General features: G+C 44.4%; 1 protein-coding gene across 2 annotated transcripts; it reads left to right on the top strand.

The window, feature by feature from the left end:
• Positions 1–331: 331 nt before the first annotated feature.
• On the top strand, positions 332–14,899 carry LOC147272360 (uncharacterized). Of its 2 annotated transcripts, XR_015117570.1 has the most exons (7): positions 332–704; positions 5,138–5,679; positions 8,878–10,890; positions 10,977–11,039; positions 11,741–11,863; positions 12,149–12,250; positions 14,031–14,899. XR_015117570.1 is itself a non-coding variant. In XM_086211083.1 (3 exons), exons 1-3 carry the CDS (start codon positions 437–439, stop codon positions 8,907–8,909), a joined length of 708 nt encoding a protein of 235 aa, XP_086067209.1. In that variant the 5' UTR covers positions 332–436; the 3' UTR covers positions 8,910–9,038. The 2 variants fall into 2 exon arrangements, 1 of the variants encoding a protein (XP_086067209.1); XM_086211083.1 differs by lacking the exons at positions 10,977–11,039; positions 11,741–11,863; positions 12,149–12,250; positions 14,031–14,899 and having other exon boundaries at positions 5,138–5,545; positions 8,878–9,038.
• The last annotated feature ends 1,947 nt before the right edge of the window (positions 14,900–16,846 follow it).

Below are 16,846 nucleotides of genomic sequence, written 5' to 3' on the forward strand. Positions count from 1 at the left end.
GAGGTTTCTGTCCGATGGTTTCTCCCAGTGTGAACACAGCCTGACTGCTGATGCTGTGCTGACTCTGACAGTGGTTCAGTTTTTCTCAGTGGCTTTGTTGCTGCTCTCAGATCAGAATGAAAGTTCTCTCAACTCTGAGTTCAGCCTCACAGCATCGAGTCACTTTTGGACGAGGAGGAAGGAAACCACGGCGTTTCACTGCTTTACATTTAGAATCTCACGCCAAGCCGGAGAAGCAGGTCCTGAATCAGTCACGTGGCCACTGCCGGCTCGCGAGGCTTCCAACGTCACCACATACGTCATCAATACGCGCTGCACAAGAAGAAGAAGCGGGACGTTTTCGTTTTTAAACAACAAGGAAAGAAGGAGAAGTCGGTGAACCCCCGGCCTCGGTCTTTGTCTCCTGAAGGCTGAGTGGCGCCGGTAGAACCTCAACATGTGCGCCGCGCAGCTGCTGCTGCGGGTGTCGGTCCAGGAGCGGATCCTCGCCGCCGCTGAAGACTTCCTGCTGCAGCTGGGAGAAGGAGACTCAGCGGCTGGAGTCCCGGTGCTGAGAGCGCTGCTCACCGGGCGGCTGGCGGCGGCCGCGGAGCAGATCGTGGCTCTGCTGGAGGAAACCGTGGCGGAGTACGAGCGGGAGAACCGCCGGCAGAGGTTGCTGCTCGATGCCGTGCTGAAGCCCCGAGTCAGGCTGGACAGAGCAGGTGAGTCCCCCAGGGACCTGCTGGGCCCCTCATTCAGCCCAGGAAGTAGAGCTGCAGAGGCCCTCCAGGCGCGGTGTCCTGGGTCCTGTTAAGAAGTCCTGCCTTAACAATCAGTATCAGCATGTTACTATTAAACTGAACCACAAGACCTCGCTGAGGTGACGTTCACACTGGATCACCAACAACTGCTAACTTGTGTACCAGAATGTGAACCAGGCTCCAGCGCTGCATTGTTACCAACATAAAGGGAAGTTTCAGTCGCTCAGGAAACAAAGTCCAGGAATTCTAACTGGAGCTTCATCAGACCAAGTGGTCCAGACCAGTGTGGAAAAATCCCTGAGACAAACTCCACCTTCAGGAGCCACAAAGAAGGATTGGACTGTTTATATAAAGGCAAAGGTGGTAAAATCTCATCCATGATCCCAGACCTGCTCAATGCCCCCTCAGATAAAGATGGTGGATCAAATCAGCAACAACAAGTCAGTAAAAGTCAGAGAGCAGGCAGCACAATGTTGTTGGGACTTGTTCTGATGATGGAGCTCCATTCTACCACCATCATGGATCAGAGAAATGAGGAAAGCTATGGAGCAGCTGAAGGTGGTTGCTGCCAGGCTGAAGACTACCAGACACATCAGGAGGACCAGGATGTTGATGCTAAAAGAGCAGCACAGGACTCAGTCAGCGCACACACACACACACACACACACACACACACACACACGTGTCAGCAGTCTCTCTGTGTCCTGCAGCAAGTCACATGATATCCAAATGAGTCCCGTCAGAATGAACCAATGTTACAGTCGATTTAGGGGACAAAATCCAAAGGCAAACCTCCTGCAGACACCAGTGAAGCTCTGTTGTTTCATTTCAATGCAGTTTCAGTCCAGATCAGTGAGTCTTGAGCTGCTAGCTTGACAGCTAAACACGGAGCATCACAACACTCAGCAGGACCATCGCTGGTTTGGTTCTGCCAGCTATTTGAACTGAGGTCACTCATGCAGCTCATTGTGTGTCTCACTGGTTCAGACCCCCAGTGCTACAACTGGTTAACAGGAACCTTGTAGACCATCAACCATTCATCAACAGTACAGAACAATGCTCTCACACTGTTACTATCACAATATTACAGTATGATAGGTTTTAGAAAGTTCACCAAATTCAGAGTAAAATATTATATCATTGGCATTGACTCAGCAACATATAGAATACAAATATACAGTGAAAATATACAATAATGATCAAATCCTGGAGGTCATGTCAAGAAGAGTTGGGTTTTGGGTCTTGTCTTAGACAGGAAGTTTGTTACCAAATAATTAGCATCATTAATGCATGCATGCCCCTGCTAGGTTGAATATTTAGCCGTTTTTAACCTGCTTTAAGTGTCCACTGCGTCCACCTGTCGTCGTGTCCGACATGGTGGGTCCTGCTCCTGCAGCTTCAGCATCCTCACCACCCCCAGCCCCCCCACTTTGGAAGGTCTGTTAGTTTAGCACATCTGGCAGCTTCTTTTGTAGCAGTTTTATTTGCTTTCATCTCGTTTTTTCCCCTCCCATTTCTTTCTTACCTGTCTTCTTTTTGACATTTTTTTCCTTGCTGTCCATCACATTCAAGTCAAGTAAGTTTTATTTGTGTAGCACCAAATCACAACAAAAGTTATCTCCTGGGGGTAAGAGAGCAGGAGGGGAGGGGGCAGACAATGAAAGATAATGGAGGAAGACAGATATACAGAAGGAAAGACAGGGACAGAGATAAAGAGAGCGATAAATGGTAGAGACTGATGGACAGACAGGGACGTGAGCAGGTGGAGCTACGGGTGGTAGCTTGAGCCTCTTCAGGTCTGTAGCCTCCTCCAGCAGCACCTGGGATCTGGGATGAGGGGAGAAGAAGAAGAGTTTGTAACACATATGAGTATGATTTATGTATGACACATATAGGAGGACAGAGAGGAGTAGAGAGAAGCCCAGTGCACCATGGGAGATCCCCCAGCAGCCTAAGCCTATAGCAGCATATCTAAGGGCCAGCCTAAGCAACCCAACTATAAGCCTGATCAAAAAGGAAGGTCTTAAGTCTGCTCTTAAAGGTAGAGAGGGTGTCTGCATCCTGGACCGAAACTGGGAGACGGTTCCACAGGAGGGGAACCTGATAGCTGAAGGCTCTGGCTCCCAGTCTACTTTAGAAACACTAGGAACCCCCAGTAACCCTGCATCCTGGGAGAGAAGGGTTCTAGCTGGATAATAGGGGACTATGAGCTCTGTCAGGGATGAAGGTGCCTGTTGGTTGAGGACTTTGTATGTTAGAAGGAGAATTTAGAATTCTATTCTGAATCTGACAGGGAGCCAATGCAGAGAAGCCAGTACAGGAGAGACATGGTCTCTTCTACTAGTTCTAGTCAACACGCGGGCAGCAGCATTTTGGACCAGCTGGAGAGTCTTTAGGGACCTACTGGTGCTCCCTGATAGGAGGGAATGGCAGGATTCCAGCCTGGAAGTGACAAAAGCATGGACTAGTTTTTCTGCATCTTTTTGAGACAGGATGTGTCTGATCTTAGCAATGCTGCATAAATGAAAAACAGCAGTCTTTTTCCCTTTTCACACAGAACAATTCATGTCAACATGGGTTTTTGGACCAGCGTTTGCTCGGCATTAGGGCGCATTCAATCTCCGGAGATTCTACAATGACAGCCTGACAGGCGGCACAGTGACAAAAATCAGGATGCGACAGGAAGGACGCGTGAAACCTGAGACAACACGGGTTGCCTTTTTCACACCGCAGGCAAGCCGAGCCGCTTAATACCCGGGTCACTTGGTGAGTCGGTCGCAGCGTGTCGAAATGCCGAGTTGACCCTTTTAGAGCACCCAAAAACCTGTGTTGACATGTGCTTTTGTGCAGTGTGAAAGGGGCTTTAGAGATTTGCTCAATGTGGAAGTTAAAGGACAGATTCTGCTCAAAGAGAACTCCTTGGTTCCTTACAGTAATGCTGGGGCCAGGGTGATGCCATCCAGGGTACCTGTCTCATTTGGTAAGGTGTTTCTAGGCTGTTTTGGGCCCAGCACAATAATTTCAGTTTTGTCAGAGTTTACTGAAAGGAAATTCTGGGTCATCCATGTTTTTATTTCCTTTGGACAGGCCTCCATTTTAGTCGGCTGATTTGTTTCATGTGGATGCATTGATAAGTACAGCTATGTGTTGTCTGCATAGCAGTGAAAAATAATCGAGTGTTTACCTAATAATGTGACCGAGAGGAAGCGAGTATCGTGTGAAGAAGTTTAGGTTTAAATTGGTTTAGGCCTAGTAAATATGACCCAAACCAATTTAGTGCAGTTCCTTTAATGCCAATGACATGTTCCAGTCTCCGTAGAAGGATATGGTGATCAATGGTATCAAAACCTGCACTAAGATCTAATAGGACCATCACAGAGACCAGTCCCTCATCTGATGCTAGTAGGAGGTCATTGGTAACTTTGACTAGTGCTGTTTCTGTGCTATGATGAACCCTGAAACCTGACTGGAAATCCCCTAATAGGCTGTTGCTATGGAGAAAGTCACAGAGCTGTTTGGCAACTGCTTTCTCCAGAATTTTGGAGTGAAATGGAAGATTTGATATTGGTCTGTAGTTGACCAAAACTTCTGGATCCAGGGTTGCTTTTTTGAGAAAGGATCTAATTACTGCCACTTTAAAGGACTGTGGGGCGTAACCAGATAACAGCGACACACTGATCATGTCTTAAGCCTGGTTTATGCTTCTGTGTCGTATTGACGGAGACCCCAGTGCGGACCCTACGCCGTAGCCTGACGTACACCTCCAAAAAATCCTGACTACGCGTCGCCTCGATGCGTTGTGATGTGAACGTCAAGGACTGTGATTGGTCCACTCAGAGAAGGTTGCAGAATGCATGATGAGGTGGAAGAACCTCCGCGACAAATATGTGCATCTCCGGAAGAAAATGGCCACACAAAGTCATGTTTGTCATGTTCAAATTTTACAGTTTGATTCATGAAAGCAAACAGTCGTTCACAGAAAAGCACTGGACTTTCTGTTTTAAATTGTTTTGTTTTGGAAACCGACAAGATCCCCCAAAACCATACAAAGATACAGCCTCACCCCCTAGCGGCTTGGCGGTGAATTGCAGAGCAACATGTTCCCTCAATGCAGACTTAACTCTCATTCTCCTACAGGATCTCATTCAAGAAATGAACATTCTGACTAGCAGATGTGATGATGAATGGACAAAAGCATTCAGCAGAGGGGACCTATGACCTTTGACCTGGGTGACCCAACGTTGATCCAAGCATCTGAAGCCAGCGCTTCTATTCCCAGTTTGCTGACTGGTCGTCAGTAGCAGGACGTCTCTTTTAATTGAGCTGATGTCTGTTGCTCCGCTGTTTCAGAGTCAAATGAAGAGATTTCTGATGTTGCTGTTTGTGTCCTTCAGATGTGGAGCAGCTGCTGGTGATTAAAGAAGAGGTTCCCCCAGAGCTGCAGGACCCAGAGCCCCCCCACATTAAAGAGGAGTGGGAGGAGCTCTGGACCAGTGAGGAGGGAGGGCAGCTTCAAGGGCAGCAGGAGGCTGATATCACCACGTTCCCCTTCACTCTGGTCCCTGTGAAGAGTGAAGGGGACGAAGAGAAACCTCAGTTCCCACAGCTTCATCAGAGTCTAACTGAGGAGAACTTGAAAGAAGAGTCTCTGAGCAGCAGCCCAATTCATCCTCTGAAAACAGAAGCTGATGGAGAAGAGAGTGGAGGACCAGAACCAGCCAGCAAGGTAGATCCAGATCCACTTGTACAACCTGAGACTGAAGACCAGATGTCAGACTCTTCTGAAGCGGAGACTGAAGTCAGTGAGTATGATTGGGTCAGACCTGATAACATGGCCACCTCTGAGCACAAGGAACCCTTTGGCTCAAGGAGGAATTTGCTTCAGAAATTGAGCCCAGGACAGGAAGTGGCTCATTGCAGCTCAAAGGATGAAAAGGTAAAAACTTTGGTCCTTCTGAATCTCAGAAAGAAGTCAGTAAGGATGAGTGTCCCTTTAGGTGCTCAACATGCAGTAAAGGTTTTAATTACAGAAGGAGTTTGGTTATACACATGAGAACACACACTGGGGAGAAACCGTTCCCCTGCTCAGTTTGTGGCACAAGATTTTCAGAAAAGGGAGATCTGAAAGGGCTGCACGGTGGTGCAGTGGTTAGCACTGTGGCCTCACAGAAAGAAAGTTCCGGGTTTGAGTCACAGCTCAGGCATGGGATCTTTCTGTGTTGGGTCTGCATGTTCTCCCCATGCCTGCATGCGTTCTGTCTGGGTACTCCGGCTTCTTCCCACCGTCCAAAGACATGCAACTGGGGACTAGGCTGATTGAATACTCTAAATTGACCGTAGATATGAAATTGAGTGTGACTGGTTGTTTGGCTCTTTATGTTGGCCCTGTGATGGACTGGCAACCTGTCCAGGGTGTAGCCCGCCTCTTGCCCATAGCCCCCCCCCCCCGCGACCCTTAATAGGAGCAAGCGGAAGAAAATTGATGGATGGATTGATATCTGAAAAGTCCCATGAGAATGCAAACCATTCCCCTTCTCCATTTGTGGCAAAACATTCACAGTTAAGGGATGTCTGAAATCATACATGAGCATACACACCGAAAAACCATTCTTTACACGAGAAACATAATGAAAGACACCAGATTCCACCTGAATTTTCAGTTCAACCTGCATTGGGAGCTAATTAGCAGTATGCACCAAAACTGGGTTAAATTTGGATGCTGTAAAACCAAATCCCTGCAATCGTTCAAAAAAAAAAAGATAATACAAGAACACACCTTCGGTTTGTTTTGTGCCTAAATTTTCCTTTAAGAGCTTTAAAAGTGAGGTGAAGGATTTTTAACTCTTTTGTGGATTTTACCGGCAGTCAGTGCAGGGAAGCTAAGACAGAGTTATACGGTCTCTCTTACTAGTTCCTGTCAAGACACATGCAGCTGCATTCTGGAGCAGCTGCAGAGTCTTTAACCACTTGTGAGTGCAGCCTGATTATAAAGAACTACAATAGTCCAGCCTAGAAGGAACTAATGCATGGAGTTGTAGACAACTGCTGGCCTTCATCCAGCTTTATTGATAAATATAATTGAGTATCATCTGTGTAACAATGGAAATGTATGGAGTGTTTCCCAGTAATATGACCTAAAGGAAGCATATATAAAGTGAAGAATATTGGTCCCTGCACTGAACCTTGGGGTGCACCATGTTTTACTTTGGTTTGTGTCAAAGATTTATCATTAACGTCTACAAACTGAAATCAACCTGATGAATACGATTTAAACCAGTTTAATGTTCCCTTAATGCCAACTGAGTGCTTAAGTCTGTGTAGCAGGATTTGATGGTCAGCTGTGTCACAGGCAGCACTGAGGTCTAACAGGACCAGGACAGACTCAAAACCATCATCTGATGAAATTAAAGGTGTTAGTCATTTCTACCAGTGCTGTCTCCTTGCTGGGCTCTAAAACCAGACTGAAACCCTCAAATCAACTCTTGTTATGGAGGAAGTCACTCAGCCGATTAGCAACTGCTTTCTCCAGGATTTTAGAGAGGAGGGGAGGTTAGCTATCAGTCCATAGTTGGCTAGAACCTCAGGGTCCAGAGGAGGCTTTTGAAGCAGTGGTTTTGGTGACAGCTAAGGGAAACAGCAACAATACAGTTTAAATAGATGTTTTTCCATCTCATGTTATTCCTGGAATGATTCAAGGCATTAATCAAAAAAGCATCATTTGCCATTTTTCATTTATTTTTGGTTTTCAATTTTTTTTATCGAAGTTCTGGGTAAAAATCAACTCTTGTGTGTTTTACAGCAACTGTCCTCTACGTTGTTAAACTCCACATTAGAACTGCGGCAATCAATCAATCGGGTTTGGGAAAGCAGCCCAACAGAAACATGGTATCAATGGCCTCTTGCGCGTTTAAATTTGAATGTCCTTGCTGGGGGACACCTGGATATTCAATACCACATGAGCAGGATGGATTTTGCATTTGTTTTTGACTTCTCTTTTTTGTTTTACATGTGCTCTTTGTTGTGGAAGAACACTAGGATTGGTAGATTTGCCAATCATTGGTGTATCATTGGCCATTGGCGCCCTGTGCTGCAGGCAGCGGAATGTTCTCCATGACGTCTCCAGACTCTGTCACGTCCGTCACATGTGCTCAGTGCAAACCTATTCTAATCAGTGAAGAGCACAGGGTGCCAATGTCGAATCTGCCAATGCTGGTGTTCTCTGGGAAACTCCAATCGGGCTGCATGGTGTTAGGCTATGAGCAGTAGCTCCACTTGTGGATGTCGGCCCTCATACCACCCTCATGGAGTCTGTTTCTCACTGTTTGGAGCAGAAACATGCACGTTAGTGGCCTGCTGGAAGTCATTTTGGAGGGGTCTGGCAGTGCTCCTCCTGTTCCTCCTTGTACAAAGAACCACATAACGGTCCCGCTGCTGGGTTGTTGTCCTCCTACGGCCCTGTCCACATCTCCTGGTGTACTTTTCTGTGTCCTGGTATCTTCTCCATGCTGTTGAAATGGCACAGCAAACCTTGGATTGATGTGCCATCCTGGATGAGCAGCACAATCTGAACAACTTCTGTGGGTTGCAGATACCGCCTCATGCTACCTCAAGTGGTGGGGACACTGGCAAAATGCAAAACTCACCAAACATCAACCAGAGAGGATGAGGACAGGGAAATGGTCTATGGCCACCACCTGCAAAACCATTCCTTTTCAGGGGGTCTCTTGCTTATTGTCTCTGATTTTCACCTGTTACGTGAAATTGATTCATAATCCATGCTGCTTTTTTTTGTCAATAATTGTCAAAATTTCAGTTTGAGCAATTGTTACCAGAGGACCTAATTCCATAAAAAGTAGCCACTGATTGATGCACTCTAAATCTTAATGAAAGAATTTTCTGTGTTTGCTCTGCATCCCTACTACAAATGTAATTGTAAAATATGTTATATTTTTTGCATTGACATTTGCCGATGAGTACTTAAATTGTTGTCGTGAGTTTTTTCACTTTGATCTGTGCAGCTCGTCCGCCTTTTTGCTTTTTGAAAAAAAATTATAGACTACATGAATTTTATACCTTTTTCTTGTTCAAGTTCATTGTCATTACCTGTTTGTAATGATATTTGAATTTATTTCAGATGAAAGACACCATTCCCGAAGATTCAAATGAACTTTTTAACTCTACGCCATCGAGCGGAGTTGATTTCATCCCTGGTACAGCCTCCAAAAGTGATACTGACCGTGAGGCTGGCCTCAAACTCAAGCCAACCTCAATGACAAAACATTGTTTTGAAGATGAACCTGCTATCGGTTCCCCTATCTGTGACTCCACAGCACCAGGCAATATGAGATTTGACGGACAGAGCCATACATCTAAAGTCAGAACAGAAGAAGAACCCTGCTCCAGTAGAGCAGATGAAGACCCCTGTTTAAGCCAAAGCGTAGGCACCGTAGTTGTTGGTCCATGCAAAAAGATGAGTGGGAAAAGAGTGTATGATAAGAGACATTATTGCTGGTATTGTTGTAAGCCTTATGCTAAGATAGCAAGGCATTTAGAACATGCACATGAAGATGAATCTGATGTAGCCCAGGCTCTAAGCTTCCCAAAGGGCCCGAAGGAAAGAAAAAGTCAGTTATGTTATATAAGGAACAAAGGAAACTTTGCTCACAATGCTTCAGTCATGCAGTCAGGAAAGGGAAAATTAGTGCCATCTAAACGTCCTCTTAAAGAGGCACAGGGAAAAGACTTTATGCACTGTGCATACTGTCAAGGACTTTACCTACGCAAAGTTCTGCGGCGACACATGCATAATTGCCGACTCAAACCTGGATCACTTGCCCCCAAACCGGGACAGAACCATGCTCAGTCCATGTGTACATACGCAGGGCCGGTGCCAACGACCATGAGTGAACAGTTGTGGGGAATAATTTCTTCCATGAATCCTGACCCCATCTCAGGCATAATAAAAAATGACCAAGTCATTCTTGATTTTGGGCAACACTTGTTAAATAAAAGAGGGACATCAGCAAAGAATAAAGATCATGTGCGAAGGAAGATGGAGGAATTGGGAAGGTTGATTCAAGCTGCCAGGGCAGTGACCACCTTGAAAAATACAGAAGATCTCATGAATCCAAAAAAATACATGGAGACTTTTAAAGCTGTCAAGTTTACATGTGGATATGAGAGTGAATCAAACAGGTTCTTGATTCCATCACTAGTAATCAAACTTGGGAACTCTTTAGTTAAAATAAGCAAACTCCTCAAAGCTAAGGGTTTGATCTCAAACAATGAAAAGCTAGTTAAGGATGCCAGCAAATTTCAGACGGTCCATCAGGAAAAGTGGCACGAGTTGATCTCGGCTGCAGCATTGAGGAACATCAGGGAAGCAAAGTGGAATATGCCCGGCGTCGTGCCCTTCACCGAAGATGTCCAAAAACTGCACGTATATCTCACTCAAGAGCAAGATAAATTGTACGAATTCCTTTCTGAAAGTCCCTCTGCAAAAGTTTGGAAGGAGTTGACAAAGGTGTGTCTCGTCCAGCTCATTCTCTTTAACCGGCGCAGGGAGGGGGAGGTGGCAAGCATGCCCCTATCTGCATTTCTATCAAGAGACACTTCTGATCCACACGTTGATCTGGACTGGGCACTCTCCGAAGTGGAGAAAAAATCTGCAGACACTTAACTAGGATTGTTGTCAGAGGAAAGCGTGAACGCCCAGTCCCAATTCTTCTCACCGCTAAAATGCTGAATGCCATCGAACTCCTTGTGTCACAGAGAGAAGCATGCGGGGTTCTGAAAGACAACAAACATGTGTTTGCTTGACCAGGGGCCATGACGCACTTCCGAGGGTCAGAATGCTTCCGTGCTTTTGCAAATCAATGTGGTGCTGTGTGTCCCAGGGCACTGACATCGACCAAGCTGCGAAAGCATGCCGCTACCTTGTCAACAGTGCTAAACATGACAAACACAGAGATGGACAAGTTGGCCAACTTTCTCGGCTATGACATTAGAGTCCAACAAGAGAGTATTACCAGCTGCCTGAGAAGACTTCAGCTTGCTAAGGTCAGCAAACTTCTGATGGCTCTCGAGCAGGGAAGAGTGGCTGAGTTTCATGGGAAAACTTTGGATGAAGTAGAGATTGACCCAGACGGTATGTCATGTTGCTTTTGTGGAGTTGCCATCCATTCCTTTGTGACTGAGTACAAAATTAAACCACACTTGGTATGACTTCTGTAGAAAAACCTATGGACAGTGATGAAGTCGACGAGAACATGCAAGAGGGAAACCCTACTGATGATGGTATGTACCGCGTTGTCAGAAGTTGACATACTTGTTGGTTAGTTGAAGTCCATGAATGAGTTTCAGCTCCGGGAATTTGGTTGGCAGGTATCTGTTTTTTTTGTTTTATTGGGGGGGGGGGGGGGGGTTTGGGTGTGGGGGGGGTGTTGTTAGTACAGTGTGTTTTCTTTAAATGTGCTATCAATTCATGGGCATGTGGACATGATGTAAAAGAAACGCGCATAACTGTAATTTAATGTGTTCTGAAATCAAACATACTGTAACACCTGGGTTTTTTCTTGTCCAATAGAGATTTAACAATATTGAAATGTCATATAACGATTATTGTTACCAAATAATGACATGATCGGTTTTATTGATAAATGGTTACAATCTGCTCAAAATGTTCATGAAGCACTTATATACACATTGATAGGATTTTGCCAACCCAATACTTCTGTTAGTATAAATAACTAAATGATAAAATACATTATGAAACGGCATTCAACAACATAAAATATTAAGTGGGTTGCGATGATAATATGCGTATGTCAGTTTAAGGGGGAAAAAATCAAGACCGTTACAGAACTGCAAATATTTACTAGACTTATGAGTTTCTTTATTACATAGGGTTAGGTTATAAAGGTTAAATACACATTTTACAATGTTTACTGTCAAAATTCTATGAGACTGAAAAGTGTTGCTTTTATGACTACCAACAGAAGAGACACTTACGCCTCCTGAGAGGAACAAAACTCCACTGGTACCACAAGAGGGACGCGCCCCTCCTTCATCAGACGATGAGTTACCATCAGGAGTCAGAGCTAACGAGCCTTCCTCCAAAGGCTGGTTGTTGTTTTTTTTTAAAGCAGTTTGTGTTTGAATTTGGACTAAAACCAGTAACTATTCTGATGATTAAAAAAAAAAAAAGAATATTGACTCCTATACCAACAAGAGGAGATGAGATTTTAACATTTACAAATTTCTTACAACTGTGGATGAGCTTTGAAATTTTTAACACCTTGCACTTATTAAAAGGAAATATAAAAAGAAGGCCTGAAATGAAAATAATAATTATAATGGTTCAGTTCTCTTTGAGCGTTAACACAGTTTTTACATATTTTCCACAGGAGCACACCTGGAAGGAACTGAGAGGGATAACAGGCCCCTATTACCACACAAGAGAGGCACACCACCATCAGGAGTCAGTACTAAGAAGTCCTCCTCCAAAGGTAAACTATTACAAATCATGCTGCTTTTTTAGAGAGTGTTGTCACTGTACAAAATAAAATAAAGATGCAAATTTAAGTATTTTAATAGTAGGTACACCTGTCTAATTTTGCACTGAAATGTGAATATTTTGTTTTTATTTTCTGCTTCTCTTTTGAGATGCAACTTTTGCTGCCGCCAAGCAGACCTAGCTCGCCTTGTTCTGTCTTTTCTTGTTCTAATTTCTTTCCATTTATAGCACAGCAGAGGGATTGAGAGACCCATTGTCACTGACTAAACCCTACATCACTGATGGCTGTCAGTATATAGGTTCATTAAGCACTTGTTTTTAATTTGAAATTAAGTTTTTCTAATAAAAACGTATTGCTCTTTTTACTTTAAGTAGCTTCACGGAGCCTCTATCGTGTATTGTTGAATATTTGTACAGGGCAGCCTTGGTTGTTCTCTGAACAGCAAAGTGCCTTGCTGGTTATAACTATCCACATTTGCTGTATGTATAGAAAAAAACATCTAAATTTATAGAGACTTGGGAAACTCAGCAGGAAAGGCTGGCAGCCTGAATACAAACATAAGAATAATCCCAAGAAATTTGGCCCATTTTTGGCTCTGTTGGTCATTCCAATAATGCACAATCTTTACAGGTCCTCATGGCAAATGCGACTAGTTAGGCTTTCCAATGACATAGACCAGAGACGGTTTTTGGTATGGGCAATGTAGACGGTCATCCAGGGTGCAATCTATGTAAGGGCACACCAGTGCATACGTAAAAATGGGATTACGTCAGTCCAAACAACGCTGACTGACAGTGTAAGTCTATGTAAACGCAAGGGCTGGGTATCTATTCTGATTTTCCAGATCGATTCGATACTACAAGGTCCCAATTTGATTCGATTCAAGATTCGATCCGATTCAATATCGATTCAGTCAGGGATATCAGTTAAAATATTCCTGTAAATTTAACAAGTAACCTTTTGGCCAGGTACATTATTGAAAAAATATGTTTACATTAAGAATTTAACCCCAAAATGACTTTCTTTCACACATGCATACATATTTGGGATTGTCACTTGACTTAATTTTTTTTGCACGTCAGCAAAACATAGCGTGGCTCCAGAGTTTTAATGAGGCTTCGGAAACCATCGTTTTCAACAACACTCTATGGTCCTATGTCCTTGCACCGAAAAAGTGCAACGACTTCAGTTATTTTCTTGGAACTTTGAGAGTTTGCTGGTATCTTGAGCGCCAACACCTCCCCCAGGCCGGTTTGTTTGAGCAGTGCTGACTGTGTTTGTGGGAGATGTCTCGTCAAATGGTTGCGAAGATTCGTCATGTTGCCACTAGGGCTGCAACGATTAGTCGACATTGTCAACAAAAGTCGATAATGGAAATAGTCGACAATGAATTCCATTGTCGACTATTCTCATATCTCACGAGATCTTGTTACGTGGAAAGCAGCGCTATACGCTGATCACGAGAGACTAGCAGGGTTGATACCTCATGCTGCTTTTCCACGTGTCCAATGAAGAAAAAACTATTCAAGTTAAAAGATAAATCTTTGCATTTTATGAATCGGTTATGAACCATTTAAAGGGAGATCGATTAAAATTGATTCTATTGATTTTTTTTTTTATATACCCAGCAATAGTAAACACCAAATATTTTCACTTTGATTGAGGGACCTGGTCCATTACTGAAAGGGTTAAGAGCTTATGATTGGAATTGTGTCACGTGCTCTCCCCTACTGTTTCAATCACAAAACTCCTTTTTTCTCACGACTCCAAGGCAAAGCTACACTGAAGAAGAAAAATCCTTGGCAGAAGATAGAAGTGCGGGCGGTGGAAAGGCACATGATGAAGTTCATCACATCTTGCATTTTACCAGGAAAAATGGACTGCGAGAAGTGTTTAAGGGATGAACCAGAAGCCCTGAAGAACCGGGACTGGCAGACCCTCAAATTTTACGTTTATAACCGCATTTCAGCCTCCAAAAGGAAATTGCGATGTAACTAGCTTTTTGGTTACCAAATCCTTTGTAAGGCTTTTTTTTTTTTCATTTCAGCCAGTTCAATTTGAACATCGTGCTCCAAGAGATGTTGTCATTGGTAAAACACCTGGTGCAAGGTCCCCATTAATCACATGTAATTGGTGGGGACCTTGTGTGAATTATGTAAAATAATTTACATATATTCAAGTTGGTCCCCATCAACCATGTAAAATCGATTTTTCCCAAGTCCCCACTTGACATAGTCCAGCAAGTACTTCAACAGTTCTGATATTTGAAGTTGTGTATAAGTTAACAAAGCCATAGTGGTTATACTATATTTATTAATTACTGATGCTCTCCTGGTGGCCTGGTAAATGAGAAGTTTAGGAGGTTCTCCTTCTCTCTGCTGGTACGAGGCTAAACAGTCACCACCATAAACATCCTGGTATAAACACTGGGATGGAGACGGAGGCTCCTGGAGCAGATCTCACTGCTGCAGGCTGAGTCAGGTTGACCTGACCTCTGGACTCTGTGGAGACACACAAATAACCATCAAGCAGCTTCATCTCGGAGGGACACATGTTGTTATTGACTGGCTAATTTAACATATTTTATTTAATTTCAAACGACAATGGTTGATGTATAAATCCAACTAATAGTGTGAAGATAAAGAGGTTCCTATGGAAACCTGCTAAACGTTTCTCTTTGATGTGTTGTCAATCATTTGAAGTGTTTGATGAGTGCAGGTTTAAAATCCCCTGTAGAATCATTGGTGCTGGTTGCTTCACTCTGCTTGGAGACTGTCAGCCTCAGTGAGGTGAATCCCTCTGTTCAAAGACTCAATCTGCTACAAGTCCATTCTACCAGCAGCTGAATCAGGGAGATTTGAATGTGTGGGATTTCTTTGTTCTTCATCTTCATGACTGAACATAGAAGCTTTAGTTGATGGCAGTTTTCAAAGTGGAGCTGCTGCCAAAGGGGCTTTCCTCCATTGTCAGTGTCCTGGTTCTATTTGGGGTCGATGCCATCCGAATTACAACTGGATGCGTGAAGCCTACCCTGGTGCCCCTCTTGCCAGTCGTTACAGGAATAGCCCCGGCCGGGCTCTGACGAAAGACTGCCAACCTCACCCTGGCCAGGAAAGCACAAAGGCATGCCCTAAGCAGACTACCGACCATATCATCACCACCTGCTCCTTATGCAGATCACCCTCAAAAGCCAGCCTCTCTGACCTAGGACCTGAGATGCTAGCATGGCTACACAACACCAAGTTGAACCTCTGACATTACAGGAAAGAAGAAGATCTCACAGCTACTTGAGGCCCCGCCCCTTCATCTCATGCAGGTTGTGTGATGTCACTGATTCACACTCAGACCAAACAAGTCAGAGATCAATGGGTTTGTTTCAGTGATGTCAGTGCTGTGACCACTGACATCACAGCCGTCAGTCATGTCAGACAGAACCAACACTGTATCAGAGTCACAGCAGACAGAATGTTTGAGACAAGAGTCAAACAACTGACTAGTCTGCTGACTATCAATAATCAGGAAGTAAAGAACTCGCTCAGTAAGATGGACCGCCTCACACACTGCCAACTACCAGCAAAGGTGACCCCCAAAGCTGAGTCCCAGTCACTTGCGGAGGCTGGGGGCCGCAGCTCCTCATTAAAAAGAACCACAGCAAAGGAAAAAGAGGCCATGATCCGCCATGTAATGAGGTGTGTTGTCTTTGAGCTGGTCAAACAGCTCCCTCGCAAATCCAAAGACTCCTTGCTGATCAGTGATTTTGGCAAGATAGTCGTCCGTCTGTCACACAAGGTGACCACTGATGTCAGCAACCTCCTGGTGGAGGCCATTGGACAAGATAACACCATAGAAACTGTCCTTCAGGCGGTAATGAAGGACCTGCTGCAGAAGTTTGGTTCTCCAGATTTTCTGCTGAAAGCTGCAACAGCATCTGATGCGTCATTGTTTGATGTGGCTGTTCTCAAATATTTAAGAACCCACCTGAGGACCTCCCTACACGTTTGGCTGAAAGAATCAAGCCTCTTCAAATTCTTTTCATCTCTGGGCAAAACTTTAACTAAGCCCTTCAGAACCTGGTGTTGTGGTAAGAAAGTGGCCCCCTTTACCCGGGTCTGTAAGTAGGGGAGGTAAAGGGGGCCCTGGTGGTGCAGCACTGTAGTGACCTGGACTCTTGAGAGTGGACTGATTTGTCTGAGTGGAACGGAGGGTGTTTTCTCATCTATAGCTCATTTGCTCTCGCACTAATCAGTTGATGAGTTGGTGGACATGAGAGCAGTCACCTGGTCAGAAACCACTTGGGTTTGGGGGATGTTTTCTTCTGGGATATCAGGTGTTACTACATTGCAGATCTGGACCAGAACCTCTGGCTATGCCCATGACAAGTGTTGCATTCATCGGCTGAAATGTACGGAGTTGATCAGGTCACAGAAAGATAGAGACTTCTTTCATTTATCCATCAATTTTTCCGTTATTACGTGATGTCTCTGAATTATCACCAGCATGTATTTGATTTGTTGAGCTGGGACATTTTGTCAGAGTTTTTATGTTTTGGGTTGTTACCTCTGCGTTTCTGTTAACCTCGGCCCAGGG

This window comes from Aulostomus chinensis, chromosome 1 (assembly GCF_037954235.1).
Source record: "Aulostomus chinensis isolate RoL2024-O1b breed Wild chromosome 1, RoL_Achi_v1.0, whole genome shotgun sequence".
Lineage (NCBI taxonomy): Eukaryota > Metazoa > Chordata > Actinopteri > Syngnathiformes > Aulostomidae > Aulostomus > Aulostomus chinensis.

Coding starts and splice junctions, on each gene's coding strand:
- LOC147272360 (XM_086211083.1), top strand. CDS start 437: ATGTGCGCCGCGCAGCTGCTGCTGCGGGTGTCGGTCCAGGAGCGGATC. Junction 705..5,137: donor AGTCAGGCTGGACAGAGCAG/GTGAGTCCCCCA, acceptor TGTGTCCTTCAG/ATGTGGAGCAGCTGCTGGTG. Junction 5,546..8,877: donor TGAAGCGGAGACTGAAGTCA/GTGAGTATGATT, acceptor AATTTATTTCAG/ATGAAAGACACCATTCCCGA.